We start from the raw sequence: 19584 nt of genomic DNA, 5'->3' as shown, positions 1-19584 counted from the left end.
GTGTGTGTGTGTGTGTGTGTCTGATGTGAGTGTGCATGCATGCGTGCATCTGATATAACTTTATCACCATTGGTCAGCCAAACATAACCACAACATGGTGTAAGATAGCACTATTCTGACACCAGAATCTGCTCCACTTCAAGTACTCAACGAACCACAAACCCCCCTCTTCACAGCAGCCTTCCTCATTAACATTTTACCCCAGGCTACAGAAACAGCGAGGAGAGAGAGGGAGGGAGAGATGGGGGGGTAAGAGAGAGAGAGAGAGCGAGCGAGAGATAGAGAGAGAGGGGGGGATAGAGGGAGTGTGTGAGAAATGGAGAAAGAGAGGGAGAGAGAGAGAGAGAGAGCGAGCGAGAGATAGAGAGAGAGGGGGGAGATAGAGGGAGTGGGTGAGAGACGGAGAAAGAGAGGGAGAGAGAGAGAGAGCGAGCGAGAGATAGAGAGAGAGGGGGGGGGGGCGAGAGATAGAGGGAGTGGGTGAGAGACGGAGAAAGAGAGGGAGAGAGAGAGCGAGCGAGAGATAGAGAGAGAGGGGGGGGGGAGATAGAGGGAGTGGGTGAGAGACGGAGAAAGAGAGGGAGAGAGTGGGAGGGAGGGAAACAGAGTATTAGAACTACATCAAAACCAGCAGCTCAGAGGTCTGCAACTGGGCCAAAGTTAAAAACACACATGAACAGAACACCAAGCTGAATATTTGATCAATGGCCTTTAAAGCGGTCCCATCACTAGACTTCAGACAGTGGAAGTGTCATGATTCCTACAAGCTTGGTGAAGATCAAAAGTGCTCATTCAGACTGAATAGACACAGTAGGGTCACGGTTGTAGAGGGCACCGTTTCATAAAGAAGGGGGGTCAATCCAGGAGGAGAGAGAGAAGAAAAGGAAGATGAAAGGATGCACAGAGTCTGAAGAACGGTAGAATTTTACATTTAAAAAATGGATATGTCAAATGAAGGGTGGAAAAACTTCAGTCATTAGTGAGACAATAAGCTATTTGTTATGTGATCTAATCTGAAGAGATGAACGGTCATGAATAATGCATTGTTTGGGACTCAATACATGTTCTGTGATGTCACACGGTACTGTGATAAATGGAATGAAAGAAAAGACCGTTGCCAACTGCAGAACCATAGAAACTGAAATATTACAGCAGGGAGGGGGCTACTGTTAACCAAGGCTGTTCCTTCTTTTCGTGTTTTCTGAGTACCTAACCCCTGTGTAAACGGTTGTTGATGTTCTCAGTACTTTTCACTACATCCCTGCAGTTCTGGAATGATGTCTCGATCTCTCTGTGTCTATGGCAACGATCACTGGCAGTCTGAGAAATATCACCGCATCAGACTGCTAGTCCAGCACACAATCTCAGTGGAATTACCTCAATAGCGAAGGCTTCATTTATTTAAGATATCCAACACATACTTCTCTGAAATCCATAGCTGAGCGCAGCAAGCCTCCCATCAAAAAGTAGGCCTATAGGATTACCTACCCACTCATTTGTGGGGCGGCAGGTAGCCATAGTGGTTAGAGCATTGGACTAGTAACCGAAAGGTTGCAAGATTGAATCCCTGAGCTGACATGGTAAAAATCTGTCCTTCTGCCCCTGAACAAGGCAGTTAACCCATTGTTCCCAGGCTGTTGTGGAAAATAAGAATTTGTTCTTAACTGACTTGCCTAGTTAAATAAAGGTAAAATATACTCTTGAATGTTCTTTATTCTACTCACAGCACCTCACATATATGTCCACTAGGGGGTACCATTTCCTCATACTATTCTGAACGAAAGCTGAACTGAGCTCAGTTCCTGCACCTTGTGTCAAAGCGGGAACCAGGTGGAGCCAAGCTTCAGTACCTTGTAGGTCAGAAGAGAAATATTGGATAAAAGTAAGCTAAACCAAGGTTATGGGTTAGGGTTGTGTTTAAGGCTAGAGTTAGAGTTGAACTGGGATGTGGACATGAAGCTAGTGTTATTAGGGTTAAGGCTCTGTTTGCTCCTAGCAGAAGTCGGCTAGGTGAAGTGAACCTCTTTGCCTCACATACTTCTTAGATTGAAAAACGATAAAAGTAGCAAAATTACTGTTTGTCCTCTTCAGACCCCGTAGCAACAACAGAGCCAGTATACACTTCCTCAAAATATTAAGAATTAATCTAAGATAAATCAAGAAATATGTCATTAATTTTGATGTTTTCACCAAGGAGGTCAATTTTACATCTAACTAAGATGTTTTATTATTTTTCAAGTCGTCTCACAGTTGAATGACAACAAACACTTCATTGAAGAATCCCGTCCATAGTTCCCACTCTTACTAGTAGTACTGTTGACCAATCACCGATGAAGGGGCGTAGACTTCGGCTACCGAACTTCGACTTGCTTTAAGAAAAACATTTGTGAGCGAACAGCCGGGAAAAAAACAGCTGAACACCCAAACGAACAAAAACGTTACAAAATGTAATCATAATAAATGCGCAAACTGCTTTGCTTGGGAAGAATGCGACAGGCTTTATAGTTGTGGATGAGCCTAGGGTTAGATTTGAAACAGGATGTGGACATGAAGCTGGTGGCAAGAACGGATAAACGAATACATAATTGAATGACAACACCTTAAACAGAAAAAGGAACAAAACAGAGACTTTTTTATTTGTCAAAACAACCACAAAATATTACTAAAGCATGATTTCTATAGACGCAAAATAATAGAATGTCCCATCATCATCACATAACATTATTTCTCAAAAGCATTATCAAAACACATAAACCAACAATAAAAGATCTGTCTTCTGTACATGTCTGCTGTTCTAGTTGAGCTTATTGATTCCCCCGACTGCATAGAGAGGCACAACTGTCTGCTAATTGGCCACTGTCCTGAGATATCTGCATACGCTGTTGGTTATCACTCACTCTATATATTCAACACACACCCTTGGCTAGCGAGAGGTCCAAGTGCAAATATCTGTACAAAATGATTCCCATAACTGCATGTTGATGTCCTCTCAACTCCCACACCCTCCCACACACTGACAACCCACACAGACACACTTACACAGTGCTGGGAAGTTGTGGATATACAGGCTAACACTGCAGAGTAGTGTGGTTGGCTGCATACACCCTCCAGGTCCTATTTGGGGGCACCCAGGGGTGCTGAGTGCTTTCCCTCCATGGCATTGGTGAGTAAGGGGCGTTATGGGGGGGCATCTGGGGGAGAGGCAGAGGAAAGGGTGCTGGGCAGTGTGGAGGAGGAGGAGGATGAGGGCTGGGCCTGCCTGTTCGGGGGGAGGTAGGCTGGGGAGGGGGAACGACCCTTACTCTGCAGGCTGCTGCTGCTCTGCAGGGGGGAGCTGGAAGTCCTGGGGGCTCGGGTCAGAGAGGACGACGAGGCGCTGGAGAGGGGCGACCTCGTACCCCCGTACCCCAAAATACCAGTGCTCATCAGGAACTCCCTGGAGCCGTATGCGGGCGGGGTGGGGCCGCGTGACCCTGGGAGGCGCATGCTGTCCGCAGGGAGGCTGCGTCTGCTGGGGATGTCGTACAACGCCATGTCTGGGCAGCCGTACAGGGCCTGGGACCTGGCCTGCATCCGTAGCATCCTGTCCCTCTCCTCCATCTCCCGCCGCTCCTGAATGGAGACCATGATGGTCTTGGAGAGGTTGTCATAGCGGACCGGAGAGGCCTCCCGGTGGATCAAGGCTTGCTGGGAGAGGTCCCTGTGCATTAGGGCCTGAGGGGAGAGGTCCCGGGAGGTGAGGGCCTGAGGGGTGAGGTCCCGTAGAGAGGGATCCCTGGGTGAGGTGTCCCTGGGCTGGGGAGATTGCCTGGTGACCCCCATGAACACGGGGCTGTAGGTGTGTGGAGGGGGCCGCTGCAGCACACTGCCTTCATGTCCTAGGGTCATGAAGTGTGGGTGGTAATGAAGTGGGGGTCCTCCTCGCTGGGCCAGGTAGTGGGCGTCACTTGAGTTCACCAGGCTGTCATAGGAGAGGCTGTTGCGGTTGGACAGGGGGTTGTGAGGGGGGAACAAGCCCGGAGACACCTGATGGGAGATCAGACCCTCTGGGTACAAGACCGGCAGCTTGTTGTGGTGGCGATAGGCGTGTTTGAGGGTGAGGGAGCGGGAGTTGAGGGTGAGAGAGTTGAGCTGGAGTGGAGCGGACATGGGACCGGATGGGAAGGCTAGCTGCTGGTCCAATCTGCCCAGGATGAGTTCTGATGACAGGTCATGACGTCTACTGCTGCCCCCTTGCTGCTCTGGTGCCACAGCCACCTAGACACAACCACAACACATAACAGACTGTCAGAGAGCTCTCAGAACATAACACAGCCACAACAGTCTGTTAGAGGGCCGACAGAACACAGAATCACATGGCCAGTCTGTTAGAAAGCTCTCAAAACACAGGACACAACCACGATCTGTGGAAACGGCTCAAAACACAGCACAATAAATCCACAGTGTATCTGAATGGTGTCAATGCTGTGAATGAATGACCTGACCTGATGGACAGGTGAGGGGGGTGGTGCCTTAGATGTGGACTGCGGTAATGGCCTGAGCTGCTGCAGGGTCTGCCCAGGGGAAGGGGTCACTGGTTTGGGATGCAGACCACTCTCTGGAATCCAAACACAGATGGAGAAGGAAATCAATATTTAACAAAATGTGAAATATATTACCATAATGTCTATTGGGATTTGTGACTGAACTAATCCAGAGAGAGGCAGTAACATGTGTGTAATTAACATATAATACAAGTCTGTCATCAGAATCACCTTTATTAGCCGAAACATTTGCATAAACAGGAATTTGACTTGGTGAAATGGTGCTGCCACCATGAACAGAATATACAGACAGGCGATAAACAGGATATACAGACAACAGACGTAGAAGCATAGTTTACACAAATCCATACGCGGTACGCATACTATGTACACTGTAAACTAAGAACTGCAATCTTCACTATAAACACTAAACTACATTCTAAATTTGGCTTGCTCTAATATTCAGTAGCTCATCCCGAGTGAAATTTTGTTGGAAATCCACAAGTAAACAAACAAAGAAAAACCAACGAAGACACAAGCAGCAACTAAAACCATGGCTGCCTCTCCGGGCACCAGTTGAATAATGTGGCCACTAGGGTGCAGTAGGAGAGCAGTGAGTGATAGCTTGGGGGGTTTCTGGACCGTTTCAAGTTTCTTCATGATCATTTGCTCATGTTCTCTATAATACAGTATGAGGTGCATAAATACAGGTACTGTATCCCTGGTTGTCAGATTACTAATGTGACCCTACCTTCAAGTGTTGCTAGGTGTCTCCTCAGCACGTTGGGGTCTGGTTTGGGGGGCAGAGGTGGTGGGGTGTCCAGACGTCGGATGTCTGGCTCTTCCATACCGTCAGTGGACGGGCGCTGAGAGGAGAAGAGAAGGCACCTACTCTTAAACATATCTGATCTGCCAATGAAGTTAGTTAAATACTGAGGTTTTATGTGAATCTGGGATGTTCCCTTCTGAGGGTATTTTGAGGTGGACAGACTTACTTTATTTTGGTTATCATGACACTGGATGCCGTTATCCTCAACCTTAATAATTGGTATCTGTCTGTCAGTCTCTGGTCTCAGGAATGGAGGAATGACGCGAACTGTTGATTTCTTAATGGGCCTCGCTGTATACCTGGTATGGTCCAAGCATATAGATAAGCTAATGAGCTCCAATACGTTATATTAAACATGATGTTTACATAAAAACGTCAAATGTTTCTTACTTTGGAGAAATGGGACTGCATATGAGATACTCCAAGTTGCCACAGCAACCTTGTGTGAAAGGGTTGACCCCTCCTTGAAACTTCCCAGTAACCTGTGGAAAAGAGGGCAACAATTTCCTCATTAAAGTGAGGACTCGACCTAGGGTGGCCTCATGTATTCCAGAAACCTTTTATCTAGTCATTTAAAAACATGAGCTACATAGAGGCGTCTGACCTGTTCATTGGTGGTTCGGCCCCTAGACACCAGGTAGAGGTGGAACCCTGTGAGGCCCAGGACAGGAATGAAGAACAGACCTGATACACTCATCACCACCAGGCTAGACACAGCAGTCAAGGAGACTCACGGACTCTCTTTAGGGACCTTTAGACATGAATTACCATGATCATACTGTATGAACACACACACACACAGTACACAGGGTTTGTGCAAGGAAGGATACGTGACAGTACAGTGCAGCTTCCATAGGTCTTCCAGATGGTGTAGGATGTAGAGCAGGCCACCGGAGAGCACGCCCACCATGTGCAGCGTGAGTGACAGGAGAAACAGGAAGAAGTAGCGGTAGTTCCGCCTCCCGATACAGTTGTTCACCCAGGGACAGTGGTGGTCAAAGTCCTGCATGCGGTTATGACACAATGGAATACAACATTAGATAAAACATTCAATCGCTCTGAGAATTATGACAAGTAGCAGCCTACTTTACATGACTCTGTCCCAACATTGTGCATCCATGCTACAAACAGTATTCTGGAGTGGTCTAGCTAGCCACATCCACATGGTATTGATCACTCTTGGACAGTGGAAAGACATTATCAACAGAAGTCAAATATCAATCAAGTGTTGATAGGCACTGAGCTGTCTAAATATACCTCAGTGTACACACAGAGATTGTCCCAGCCATTTTCAAATCTCATCTCTCTCCCCGCTGCGGGGACATTAAGGATCGGGGGAAAGGGATTAACCTGATTAATGTGATCTCTCTCTTCCTCCCCCTCTATCCCTCCATAATTTTCTCCCACCCACCATTACCCTACAGCCACACACACTATTGATCCCTCCTCAGGCCCTTCCTCCTCCCTCCACCATCAACCACTACACCCCCCCCCCCCCCCCCCCCCCAAAGCCTGTCTCACATCCACAACTTCCCCCTATCCACCCGTCCCTCCCGCTCTCCGCCAGCCCTGGCTTGTTCTCTCCCTCTCCTCCTCTCCCTCCCACCTCTACACAGTGGTCACAGACACTGCAGTGGGAGCATCGTGGAGGTCTGTAGAAGTGGCAGGAGGCACACCACTTCAGCCGGACCTGGACACCCTTCACGTCCACGTTCTTGTAGAGCGGGGCGCGGAAGTCATCGTCCTTGTCCTCGTCCTCATTAGCTGCAACCCAAACGCACAGCTCGACATGAACTATAGGTCACCGGCACAACACTGGGCGTTGGGTAACACTGGATATTCTTGTTTTTATGTCAATGTTTTCTCTTCAAATTCCTTCTCAGGCAGAAAGTTAACATTACTACCATAAATCTGGCCTAGTTTATCAATATATTGTCACGGTAATGAAATGTACTAGTATGTTATAACTAGTAGATAATAATTCAATAGAGTTGAATAACTGCCTGCCAACCTACTGTAATGTTTGTCCTGTTTAGTTACACTATAGTGTACAGTAGTGAATAGACCCGTGCAGGTTTTCTGTTCTACCTGATAATTAATTGCACCCACCTGGTGTCCCAGGTCTAAATCAGTCCCTGATTAGAAGGGAACAATGAACAAATGCAGTGGAACTGGCTTTGAGGTCCAGAGTTGACTTTGATGGTAATAGTGTATAATATAGTAGTTATAGTGTAACTAACCCATAGGGAGAACACCCGCATCCATAAAGGTTGCCATGGTGAAGTTGGCCAAGACAAAGAAGAAGAGGATGCCACTGCATGGTGGCACGTAGATTGACACGGTCACTGCCAGCCACGGGCACCTGGGACAGAGACAAGAGACCTAAAGCACAGTGGACTCACAATACACACACAGTCATTTTGCAATACACACACATTACACTCATAGTATAGACGTAGAACATGCACAGTAATATGTCTAGGTTGAATTGGTTGAAAGGGGTATAAATCTCCCTCAGGCTCAGTGTAGGAATCAATCAAAAAGGGATTGTCACAATGATTTGGTTTATCAGCAGGAAAATATAACTACACTCGGCGACGCTAAATTCAGACTGATACCCAACTTCATGGCGTTTTCTGAATATGTCCACAGGGCTTATAGAGACCATCATAACCATCACTGTCATTATGCAAATGTGGTTAAAACTGGAGAATTCGATTTGGTGAGAGGATGCTATGATTATATCTCCACAGTGTGAGATTAAATAAAGGCTCTGTAATCAGGTTTACTGACGGGGACACAGGGGAAGGCACGGTGGATTATAATGATTAAAGGTCGGCATGAAGAGCCTATACAATATCCATTTTTTTTTTTAAATATCTGTATAGAATTGAGTCCAAAGCCATGCTGCTGTGGCGAATTTATCTTCACTTGAAAAGTTTACAGCAGAATGTGTTTCAGCATTGGGCCTCTTACATTATCACAACTGGCAGCATGTCCTAATACTCCTCCGTCCTGTAGGTATTTTATGTTAAGGGGCAACAACAGCAGAAGTGAGGATTGCCATTGAAGTGCAGACTGTGTATTAGTGACCATGGCCGTAACAGTGACTGTAACAAGACCGTGATCAGTGTGAAACAGATACTGGGTGGATCCCCCACACACACACAACCCAAACCTGTCTCCCCACAGTTGCAAAGGTGAAGGGTCAGGAGGTGACGAAGGCAGAACGTATATGTGTGAACCCCAATAGACTGACCGTGACTGTGAACACTGTGAAATTGACAACATTTTGACAACATTTTGAGCCAAGAGTCTCCCTTCCCCAGCCCCAGCCCCAACTCCAGCCCAGCCCAACCTGGCGCAAGCCCCCCAGCCCACATAGAACAGCCCCAGTAAGGATGAGCGCATGGGGGAGGGTGGGGTAGCATGGGGGAAGGGTGGTTACCCCCAAAGGAATGCCTGGTAATGCCATGCCAGCTGCAATCTCAATAATCCCAGGATTAGGGACTCTGGATTACAGCCCACTCTGCCAGCCCGCGATGGTGGAATCCTCCCATCAGACGACAAGCACACAGACCCTACAGCCTGCAGCACACAGCACAACACACAGCCCAACAGAACCTATTCCATACCTTTAGGATAAAGCAAACCATACATATTCCATTACCTATACAGCTGCAACAGACACGCCTGCCTTTACAGACAAACAGCCTTCGTAGGCAAATACAATACAGTTCTGTACAGTTCTGATCTGTCAGCATAATGCTCCTCTTTAAGGATTTACTTAATTGAAACATTAACACTAAATTGTACTACTGAGTAAATCAGATTAATGAGGGGAACAGAACAGTGGTTTCCCACAGCTGGAGGAGGGGATTTATATCTTAAGTCCTCTCTGAAGCAAAGTTTCATTAAATGTGTTCATGTTTGAGATGTACTTAAATTGTCATAAGAGAGCTAGATTACACGGATATGTGCATTATACTGTACCCCTGCACTACACAGAGTCCACACTGTACTTGTCCCAGTACACTGAATACTGTACTTGTCCCAGTACACTGAATACTGTACCTGCACGTCTAGCCACTCTACAGTATAAATAGGGAATGTGGATGAAGTTGGTAGATTTAGGGGTAAATGCCAGCGGGGCAGCACTAAATATGAGGGATCAAGCCCAGTCAGTCTGCATGGTCTGGAGTAGTGTTCATGTATCTGCATACCACTTTCACCATCCTCCTCTACCAGCAAGACCAATGGGTGGTGGGGAAAACAAGTAGACAAAAAGGCAATTAGGAATAGGTATACTGTCACTGATTATCTTTTCAAAACTCATTATTTAGATGGTCAAATCCTCTTCCCCCTCACCCATCTGTCAAATAATGGATCTATCACAAAAAAAATGGACAAAATGAGCACAATATGGAAGATAATGATATTGCGTTCAAAATAAGCAGAAGTCAGTCTAACTCATTTGGGCTGAGTGCGGAGCGTAGAGGACACACCAGATAAGGTGCAGCGCTCTATAGAGGGTCGATCCGCGACTGTCTGATTTCTTATCAAAGGGATTATTTCTGTGGATGCCATTGCATGAGCGGCCTGCCGTCCGGCCCATCATTGCTTTTTGACCATCTGGAGCACAGCACAGGGAGAGTTCATTATGCTGCAGTGTGGCGGTGCAGGCAGACAAGCCCCTGCCTTGCGCCTAATGAAACAGACAGCAGAGCTGTATTAAATCATCCAGAAGGGTAAGCTGCTGTTGAGGCTGTCCAATCTGCACACTGCCCTGCCTGAGTAAAGCACAGTAGTGGGTAGGCTAGTCATCACTACCAGTGTCTATCGCATCGGCAGCAAGCAGCAAGCAGAGAAGAGGATTAGAGAGGCTCACAACTACACTCTCAGAAAAAAAAGGGTTCCAAAAGGGTTATTCTGCTGTCCCCATAGGAGAACCCTTTGAAGAACCCTCTGTGGAAAGGGTTCTTCATGGAACCCTAAAGGGTTCTACCTGGAACCAAAAAAGGGTTCTTCAAAGGGTTCTCCTATGCGGACAGCCGAAGGACCATTTAAGTTCCAGTGTATGGCTCCTAGAAACATCTCATGGATTGAAAATATGAGTGTTAAAAAACCTGAATGAAATGCGATCATAAGCCCTTAGGAATGTGTGGAATGTATGACTTGTCTTTAGCTTCAGAAAACACTGAATGAACACATAACAGTGTTATAACAGGGTTCGGAGAGAGTTCTTCTTTGAACTATTAAAACTACGGGCTTGAATATCAACTATGTATGTCTACTTAAAGGAAACATACGTGTACATATTACATCATTGTATCCAGGGATCGATGCGTATACGGGCATAAAATAAACTGTTTGTTTGGGGAGGAGTGTTATTCTATAAATATCTGACCCACTATGGGTGTGTAACACATCTGACATCCTCCCCTCTGCACATGGTTGCATAATTAACTCAGAAAGAAAGTAAAAGGTCAAGAAGGCTTCTCCTTACAAAACTGTATAGCATCTCAGCTACATCAAATGTTGACATTAGCCATGGCAGATTGTTACGAGGAAACACCCTTGAAAGAATCTTTGCTTATAATGGTTCAAGTTCGTAGTGTTCCCACTGCTGGTCTTTGCATGTCTTTTGTGAATTGTCCACAGTAACAATACTTAGAGGGAACAATGTAACACAAACACACTCTGAAGGCTGAGATAACCCTTTCCGTTTTAGCTTAGTAATGAGGCTGTTTATCAGGCGAAGGATGACCAAAAGGTTCCTACTTTCAGTGGTCCCCCCCTTGCCAACTTCACAGGAGGATTTTTGTCTTGATATTGAAAAGTGTCCTAAATCTTGTATAGACCAGTTTGTCAGTTTGTCTGTGAGTCATGTACTTTGATACATCAGAGTAACTGCTGCAGCTTACTCTCCATACTAACAGACTGGGGTTGTATTTGGGCAATTTCTTTTGACACGCACATACTCTAAGTAACAACCCGAGGGACCATGAGGTCTGACTGGCATTCACTTTGGACTCCCTGCAACAGCATATAGCACGAAGGACGAATCAAGGTCCCTTTCCCTCAGAAGGACCAAGGTAGGGTTGCATTTGGTCGAGATAACGACAGAATCTGGCATCTGTCCATCACTGCTTTTAAAGAAACACAGACATCGTCCCTGCTGAAAGAGCAGACAGGCAGACAGACACAGACAGACAGTTCTTCTGTCTAACAGGGATGTAGGCCTACATATGATGCAACGGCAAAATATTGTCCCTACAGATTCCATTTCTTCTGCTACTGCCAAAGTGAAAGGGCAAACAAACGAGCATGTGTGATTGGGCTGGAACGCTCTGTTTCAACATGACCTTATCTTTTAAGAATGGCTGTCCATGGAATAGAAACTTCAGACATAATCTATTTTATCATCGTGAAACATCTCTCAGTGGGAATGTTTTCGGCAATGTTCTTCACGTCTCGTGTTGGCGATCTTCAGACAAACCTGCAATAACAGCCACTTGTCCTGGAGCAGTGGAGCTCTGGGGGTTTGTTCTATTGAAGTGTGGAAGTTCTCTTTAGAAATGCAGATACGAGTCTATTGATCATTGATGGAAAATGACCACTCACTCTCATTATATAATAGTAGGGATAGACTGCTTGCTCTGCCTGGCCGCCAAAGTAATGCTACCCACATACAGCAGCATCCATCAACTGACTGCAAAAACCAACACAGAATTTCAGGGATTATTGGAAGTTGTGAAAACTTTATTTTTATACTTCGATTATTTATTTTTTGCTACATTATTTAAGCAAAAAAAATACTGTTTGTTTTTGGAATTTCCTAAATATTTATAATATTATTAATTTGCATGTCAGCTCTGTGCCAGGAAATACCCTTGTCCAGAACAAAGGATCCCAATTTTAAACTCCCCCCAAAAGTGTTTAAAACTCTTAAAACGGGCTAAAATTAATATTCACTGAAAAAGGATCTCATGTAGTTTCTTGCAATAGCCCTCTCTGACTTTAAGGAATATGTTTCTCAAAACTGTGATTCCTAAAAAATTTGTCCAGAGCGTTGGTCAACTCTGTCAGATTTGTTCAAAGTCGTAAATGAATAAAAAATGTGTAGGGTCAGCTATACCATGGGAAGCCCTTCCTCATCTCCTGATAACATGTAGTGCAACAAGACAACTCATGGTCCTAAAAGTCCTCTACTTTTGAAAGATTTAAAAATACATTGTAGATATCACATGGTGACAACCATAACCTGTCAACTTCATCTACTTTATAGATTAACATAGAATATGATTTTTGGTTCAAATATGTTCATTTTAATTAGGTTATAGCAAATGAAGAAAAACAAAATTGCTATGTAGTATAGCACTTGAATAAAGAAGAAAAATAAGCAATTTGTCAACTCCGTAAAACATCAACTCAGTCAGATTTTTGACTAACGTCTGATAGAAGGGTTGGGCCAATTGCAAACACTGATTGACACTAGATTATCACCAATTGACGCATCGATTTACCGCTCCATAACACGGATGTCGGGGTGTTCTTTTAGTTCTGATCGCAACCAACACTTTTCAAGATGATTTCAGCCTCTTATCATCAGAACATTTTAATCTAGCCCTTTACCAAAGTAAAGGCGATTTATCTATTTGATCATTCAGTACAATTGAAATAAAGCATTTCCTTGTTTAGCACGGCAAATTGACTGTGGAAATGTACCGAACATGTATGATTGGAAAACTAATGTTGATGTTGAAGCCTACTTATTATTTTAGTCATTCCAATTTATGTAATCCATTAAATACAACTGTCTTTGAAAAAAAAATGTGTCTGATATCGTCATTTCTTATCAAGATTGAGGGTAAAATATCCCTGGACTGTCCATACTGTGTGACTAAATCAAGTAAATCGTGATTGAGTTATATAATCTATCTATTTTTTTATCAAATGAAAATGTAGTTTAGAGCCTAGATTTATTTTGAATGGCATATACTATTTTGGCATTTAATGTGAAACGTTTTGATGAAATATAGGCCTTCTAATAGTACACATTCTATACGGAACAAAAATGTCAACGGAGCATATAACAATTTCAAAGATTTTACAGAGTTACAGTTCATATAGGGAAATCAGTCAATTCAAATAAATAAATGGGGCTTAATCTATGGATTTCACATGACTGGGAATACAGATATGCATCTGTTCATCACAGATAACATTTTTTTTTTAAGTAGGGGCTTGGGTCAGCAAACCAGTCAGTATTTTATGTGATCACCATTTGCCTCATGCAGCGCGACACATCTCCTTCGCATAGAGTTGATCAGGCTGTTGATTGTGGCCTGTGGAATGTTGTCCCACTTCTCTTCAATGGCTGTGCGAAGTTGCTAGATATTGGCGGGAACTGGAACACGCTGTCGTACAAGTCGATCCAAACATGCTCAATGGGTGACATGTCTGATGAGTATGCAGGCCATGGAAGAACTGGGACATTTTCAGCTTCCAGGAATTGTGTACAGATCCTTGCGACATTGGGGCCGTAGAGGAACTAGGACATTTTCAGATTCCAGGAATTGTGTACAGATCCTTGCGACATGGGGACGTGCATTATCATGCTGAAACATGAGGTGATGCCGGTGGATGAATGGCACGAAAATTGGCCTCAGGATCTCGTCACGGTATCTCTGTGCATTCAAATTGCCATCGATAAAATACAATTGTGTTTGTTGTCCATAGCTTATGCCTGCCCATACCATAACCCCACCGCCACCATGGAGCACTCTGTTCACAACGTTGACATCAGCAAACCGCTAGCCCACAGAATGCCATACAGTTGTGAGGCCGGTTGGATGTACTGCCAAATTCTCTAAAACGATGTTGGTGGCGGTTTATGATAGATCAATAAATATGACATTCTCTGGCAACAGCTCTGGTGGACATTCCTGCAGTCAGCATGCTAATTGCATGCTGCTTCAAGACTTGAGACATGTCTGGCATTGTGTTGTGTGACAAATCTGCACATTTTATTGTCCCCAGCACAAGGTGCACCTGTGTAATGATCATGCTGTTTAATCAGCTTCTTGATATGCCACACCTGTCAAGTGGATGGATTATCTTGGAAAAGGAGAAATGCTCACTAACAGGGACGTAAACAAATTTGTGCACAAAATTTGAGAGAAATAAACTTTGTGCCTATGAACAATTTCTGGGATCTTTTATTTCAGCTCATGTTGCGTTTATATATAAATTCTGCCTGTTGGTTGCAATCAAGCCGTTATGTTTTTGTTGGGGATTGTCAAAATGTATCATCCATATTTTAAGTAATGTTTCTATTTCAATTTTTATAGACAAGAATATCTCTGTTTTGAGTATCTTTTGTCACCTCGGGCAGTTGCTTGTCAACTCCTCAATGATTTACCATCCCAATTAAAAACATCCCCAGAATCAGTCAACAACAGCAGGCCACCAAGATAATAACGCAATAAACAAGCCTATGTGAAGAGATACGATTGGCATACAACTGACTCACTGACACTTAGCAATTAAACTTCAACAGCAGCAGCTACATCAGCAGCCAAGAGTTGCAATAAAATGGAATGAGTTTACTTTTTTTTACGCACTCACTTATCAGATGATTCATTGTATTGTATTTCCCATAAAGAACTCTAGAATTCCTCATTCCAAACAGCATGTGAATTGGGGGTATGCAGTAGGCATGGCCATGTCAGTTCTTATATTCAGTTATATTCACTGTTAAGACTTTCAGATACAAGATAACTTTCTTTATCTTTCTCCATATAACAGTTCAATGACATATGAAAAGGACTGAAAACGGACTCTTCCATGCTAAAGATTCAGATCCTACCCTACATAGAGGATTACACATCTCTCTTAAGCCCAATGTCCATAAGCTCCTTGTCTTTGAACAGCAGGGAGTAAAACAATAGGGAGGATGTCAGTATGAAATCACTCTTTCCAGACTCTCTCACAAATCATTGGATAACCCCCAGCCAAGTCAGTGGCTTTAGTCCAAATCAACCCAGTCAGAACAGTATAGTACATTTACAACTCAATCCACTGTGTCCCACTTTCTCTTTCCTCACATCAATGCATAATCACGTCACTGAGGATATACCGTTATAAAATATTTCAGTTAATCAGAAGTGCATGTAGTCTAGTACACTTATGCCAAGTTTCCACCTGAGAATTACCCCAGTGTTTACCCAGAAGGCTCAGACTTTTCTGTTTCCATCTCCACAGACCGGCACCTGTATCACACTGGACCATGGCCTCAGTGAACATGCTTTGATTTAGGGCAAAGGCCTGGCACTTTTCAGCTGTCATTTACATAACAACAGCTAAGTGTGAGCATGGGTTAACATCTTTCTATAGTTAACACCTTCTCACAAAGCGACTGTCTTGATGATGCAGAGGTTGTTGATTCTGCCCTTTATAAGTCATCAATAGTTTACTCCTCCCTGCTAGCCCCAAGTCTTTAGTCACCCCTAGTTCCACAGATGTGGGAATCAAAAGGCATCCATCAGAAGATCGGGATACTAATTGGAAACGTCCTTGCACTATACGGTCAGGTCTCTGACCTCCTCCCTATAGGCTGTCTCGACCTTGTCAGTGATCAGGCCTACCACTGTTGTGTCATCGGCAAACTTAATGATGGTGTTTGTGTCGAGCCTGGCCTGCAGTCATGAGTGACCAGGGAGTACAAGATGGGACTGAGCATGCACCCCTGAGGGGCCCCTGTGTTGAGGATCAGCATGGCGCATGTGTTGTTGCCTACCCTTACCACCTGGGGGCGGCCTGTCAGGAAGTCCAGGATCCAGTTGCACACCATAGTACCCTCACAGCTTAGTGATGAGCTTTGAGGGCACTATGGTGTTGAACGCTGAGCTGTAGTCAATGAATAGCATTCTCACATAGGTGTTCCTTTTGTCCAGGTGGGAAAGGGCAGTGTGGAGTGCAATAGAGATTGCATCATCTGTGGATCTGTTGGGGCGGTATGCAAATTGGAGTGGGTCTAGGGTTTCTGGGATACTTGTGTTGATGTGAGCCATGACCAGCCTTTCAAAGCATTTCATGGCTACAGACGTGAGTGCTACGGGTCAGTAGTCATTTAGGCAGGTTACCTTAGTGTTCTTGGGCACAGGGACTATGGTGGTCTGCTTGAAATATGTTGGTTTTACGGACTCAGACAGGGACAGGCAAGTTCCACTTCAGGGCATGCTCTGAGTACACGTCCTGGTCACACAGTCGTCTGGAACAGCTGATGCTCTCATGCATGTTTCATTGTTACTTGCCTCGAAGCGAGCATAGAAGTTATTTAGCTCGTCTGGTAGGCTCGTGTCACTGGGCAGCTCACGGCTGTGCTTCCCTTTGTAGTGGTATGGTAGTACAGTGGGACTATTCACCCAGGCGCTATTAGCAATCTAGGGGATAATGTTGAAAGTGTTGTTGGTGGTATCCCAACAACACGGCAGTGATTCTCACATGACTAAAATGTCGTTTTGAGAATAAAAGTACGGTGATATTCGGGAACCTGTTTTGCTCTAGCTGACCCAGTCTGATTTCTAATAAATATTTCTGACTCTAAGCATCATTGCCCTCTGGAAGAAGATAAAGGGATTTAGGAATACATGTTCACATACACTCTGAGAGGTGTGGTTGTGTTCATTATATTTTGAGTCGGAATATCAGAAAATCAGCCTTAGACATAGGCCTAATAGTTAAATAGCCTCTTAACTCACATAGTCCCCATACCAAATTCATATAGCCTACAGTAGCTTGTATTAAGAGGATCAACATGGTATTAGGCAATGACATGTAAATACTAATAGACAGCTTTGGGTACAGTATTGTTGAACTGTTTAATGAATAGTATAGCATATTGATATGTAATTAAAACTACACCAGAATTTCACAAAAGGGACTTTTTTCAACAACAAATATGTGTCATATTTCACTTCTGTCAGATTGAACGGCAAAAAAACACTGTTCTAAATTCCGAATGTGAAGTTAGCCTTCAAATGTTTATTGGTCGTTCTTGAATTACAGTGGAACTTGGACATGGCATTTTGGTGTCACGCCCTGACCTTAGAGAGCCTTTTTATTTCTCTATTTGGTTAGGTCAGGGTGTGATTTGGGTGGGCATTCTAGTTTGTTTATTTCTTTGTTGGCCGGGTATGGTTCCCAATCAGAGGCAGCTGTCTATCGTTGTCTCTGATTGGGGATCATACTTAGGCAGCCCTTTTTCCCCACCTTCTGTTGTGGGATCTTGTCTTTGTATAGTTGCTGAATAGCGCTACAGAGCTTTACGTTCGTTTGTATTTTGTTGTTTTTTGGTGTCATTTTAAATAAAAGTAAAATGTACACATACCACGCTGCACCTTGGTCTTCATCCAACGACGGACGTAACATTTGGACAAAATGTACTTCATTTTTCCTCATTTTTAAAATGTTGATTTGACTACATCTTCCCATTCTAAATCAACTAATATGGTAGCTTAATGATCTTAAAAAGTTTGTACCATTATGATAATGTTGTGACATCTGTAGGAGTAGTAACACCAATGATGGTAACACCAATGAGACATTTTAGGTAAATTAAGATTTTCTGAAATGGAGGCCACAATGATCAAATCTAAGTTCATCAATCCTGTACTAAAGTGATATGATTAATAATTTTTCTCACAAGGATATTTCCCTTCATTTAAATGGACTAACACCAAGTTGGGGCGGCAGGTAGCCTAGTGGTAAGAACGTTAGGCCAAATAACCGAAAGGTTGCTAGATAGAATCCCGAGCTGACTAGGTAAAAATCGTTCTGCCCCTGAACAAGGCAGTTAGCCCACTGTTCCTAGGCCGTCATTTGTTCTTAACTGCCTAGTTAAATTAAAAAGTGACACTTTGGATTTTGACACCAAATTAATTAATGGAATCCTCAAATGTATGACATATTTAAAGGGTGTGATTAGCTAATAATTTACTTTAATATAGACCGGAGTGGTCTGAAAAGAGTTTGCCACTGGAGAGAAGGCTCAAGGTTCTTGGAGATCTTTGTAATTAGTTATTTTCAAGGTGGTAACCCCAGTGACAGCAAACAGAGGGTCACACATTATACTGGTAAAATAATAGGTATTTTAATAGCCTTCTTTGTTTTTATTAATCTATACAATATATGACATACTTTTGTTCACTTTCTAGCATTCAAGTTCCCAAAACATGTCACTACAACTCCACTACTGTGACAAGCCTGCTCCTAAGTACTTTAAACAATGCATCAACATAGAGGGTTGCAGTATGAAGGATTTGAATTATGTTTTATAATTTATAAACAGTTCAATATAAACAAAAACATGTATTATGTGTTTATTTGTCATTTGTATGTGTGTTTCATGGTTGCAAAGGCAAGGGACTCAAATGCCAAATCAATTAAAAAACGACCCTTATTCTACACAGTGTGTGAGCGACAGGAGCTATTTTATCACAAGCTTTTCCTAGAGACAATTTTACCGTTTGGAGCAATTGTGCATGCCCATTGGATCGGATACTTCATAAGCCTATATACAGTATATGCAATTCAAATATGTGGACTAGGCCTACTTCAGATAGGAATATAATAGTTTCGAAAAGGTAGGCTACTTTAGTGTCTTGTATCAAACTACATTTTCAAAAGGAGGCATATCGTTAACTTACGTAAAGACAAAGAATAAAGTGGTGGACCCGACGAGGAGGACTGCAGCGGTGGACACTGGAATAAACGCGCTGCCTTTAATTCTCTCCCTGCCGCTGTTGGGCATTCTGTACTTTCCACAAACATCAGCAGTTTATTCCAACGAAACGATTACACCAAGATACAATAAATGATCCATGATACGACGTATTCCCACTATGTTCTGTCCGGAGTCTCCGTGGATCAAATGCAACAAATCCATGGTCAAAAAGTCCAACGAGCTGTGCCCGTCTTGGAAATCCCACCGTACCGACTGGGCCCGACCAACCACCAACTCAGCGAAGCGGCTCTTGATTTGATAGGTGGGGCTATCGCCGGGGAAAGGTAGCTTTGGGACACAACATCGGGAGTCTGTCTATTGGTTGGACTCCGTTTAAAGGAGGACTTACGTGAACTACACTATAGCAGGCTGGACTCCATTGTGGTGTATGTTTTCAGTGCTAAATATTATTTTTACTATTTAGAAAAATATATATTTCATGT

At 43.8% G+C, this 19584-nt stretch overlaps 1 protein-coding gene across 1 annotated transcript; it reads right to left on the bottom strand.

Annotated features, from left to right (window-relative positions):
• Positions 1–2605: 2605 nt before the first annotated feature.
• On the bottom strand, positions 2606–19386 carry LOC139543832 (palmitoyltransferase ZDHHC8B-like). Its single transcript, XM_071350294.1, has 10 exons — positions 19065–19386; positions 7593–7714; positions 6959–7116; positions 6183–6355; positions 5957–6059; positions 5743–5834; positions 5519–5651; positions 5275–5389; positions 4485–4597; positions 2606–4257 (listed from the first exon to the last, which is right to left on the bottom strand). The coding sequence occupies exons 1-10, from the start codon at positions 19166–19168 to the stop codon at positions 3178–3180; spliced, it is 2193 nt and encodes a 730-aa protein (XP_071206395.1). The 5' UTR covers positions 19169–19386; the 3' UTR covers positions 2606–3177.
• Between the last annotated feature and the right edge of the window lie 198 nt (positions 19387–19584).

The sequence above is a fragment of the Salvelinus alpinus genome, chromosome 18, assembly GCF_045679555.1.
Source record: "Salvelinus alpinus chromosome 18, SLU_Salpinus.1, whole genome shotgun sequence".
In the NCBI taxonomy this organism is placed as follows: domain Eukaryota; kingdom Metazoa; phylum Chordata; class Actinopteri; order Salmoniformes; family Salmonidae; genus Salvelinus; species Salvelinus alpinus.
The sequence above is the reverse complement of the archived record's forward strand: the minus strand, read 5'-3'. Positions and strand labels throughout refer to the sequence as shown.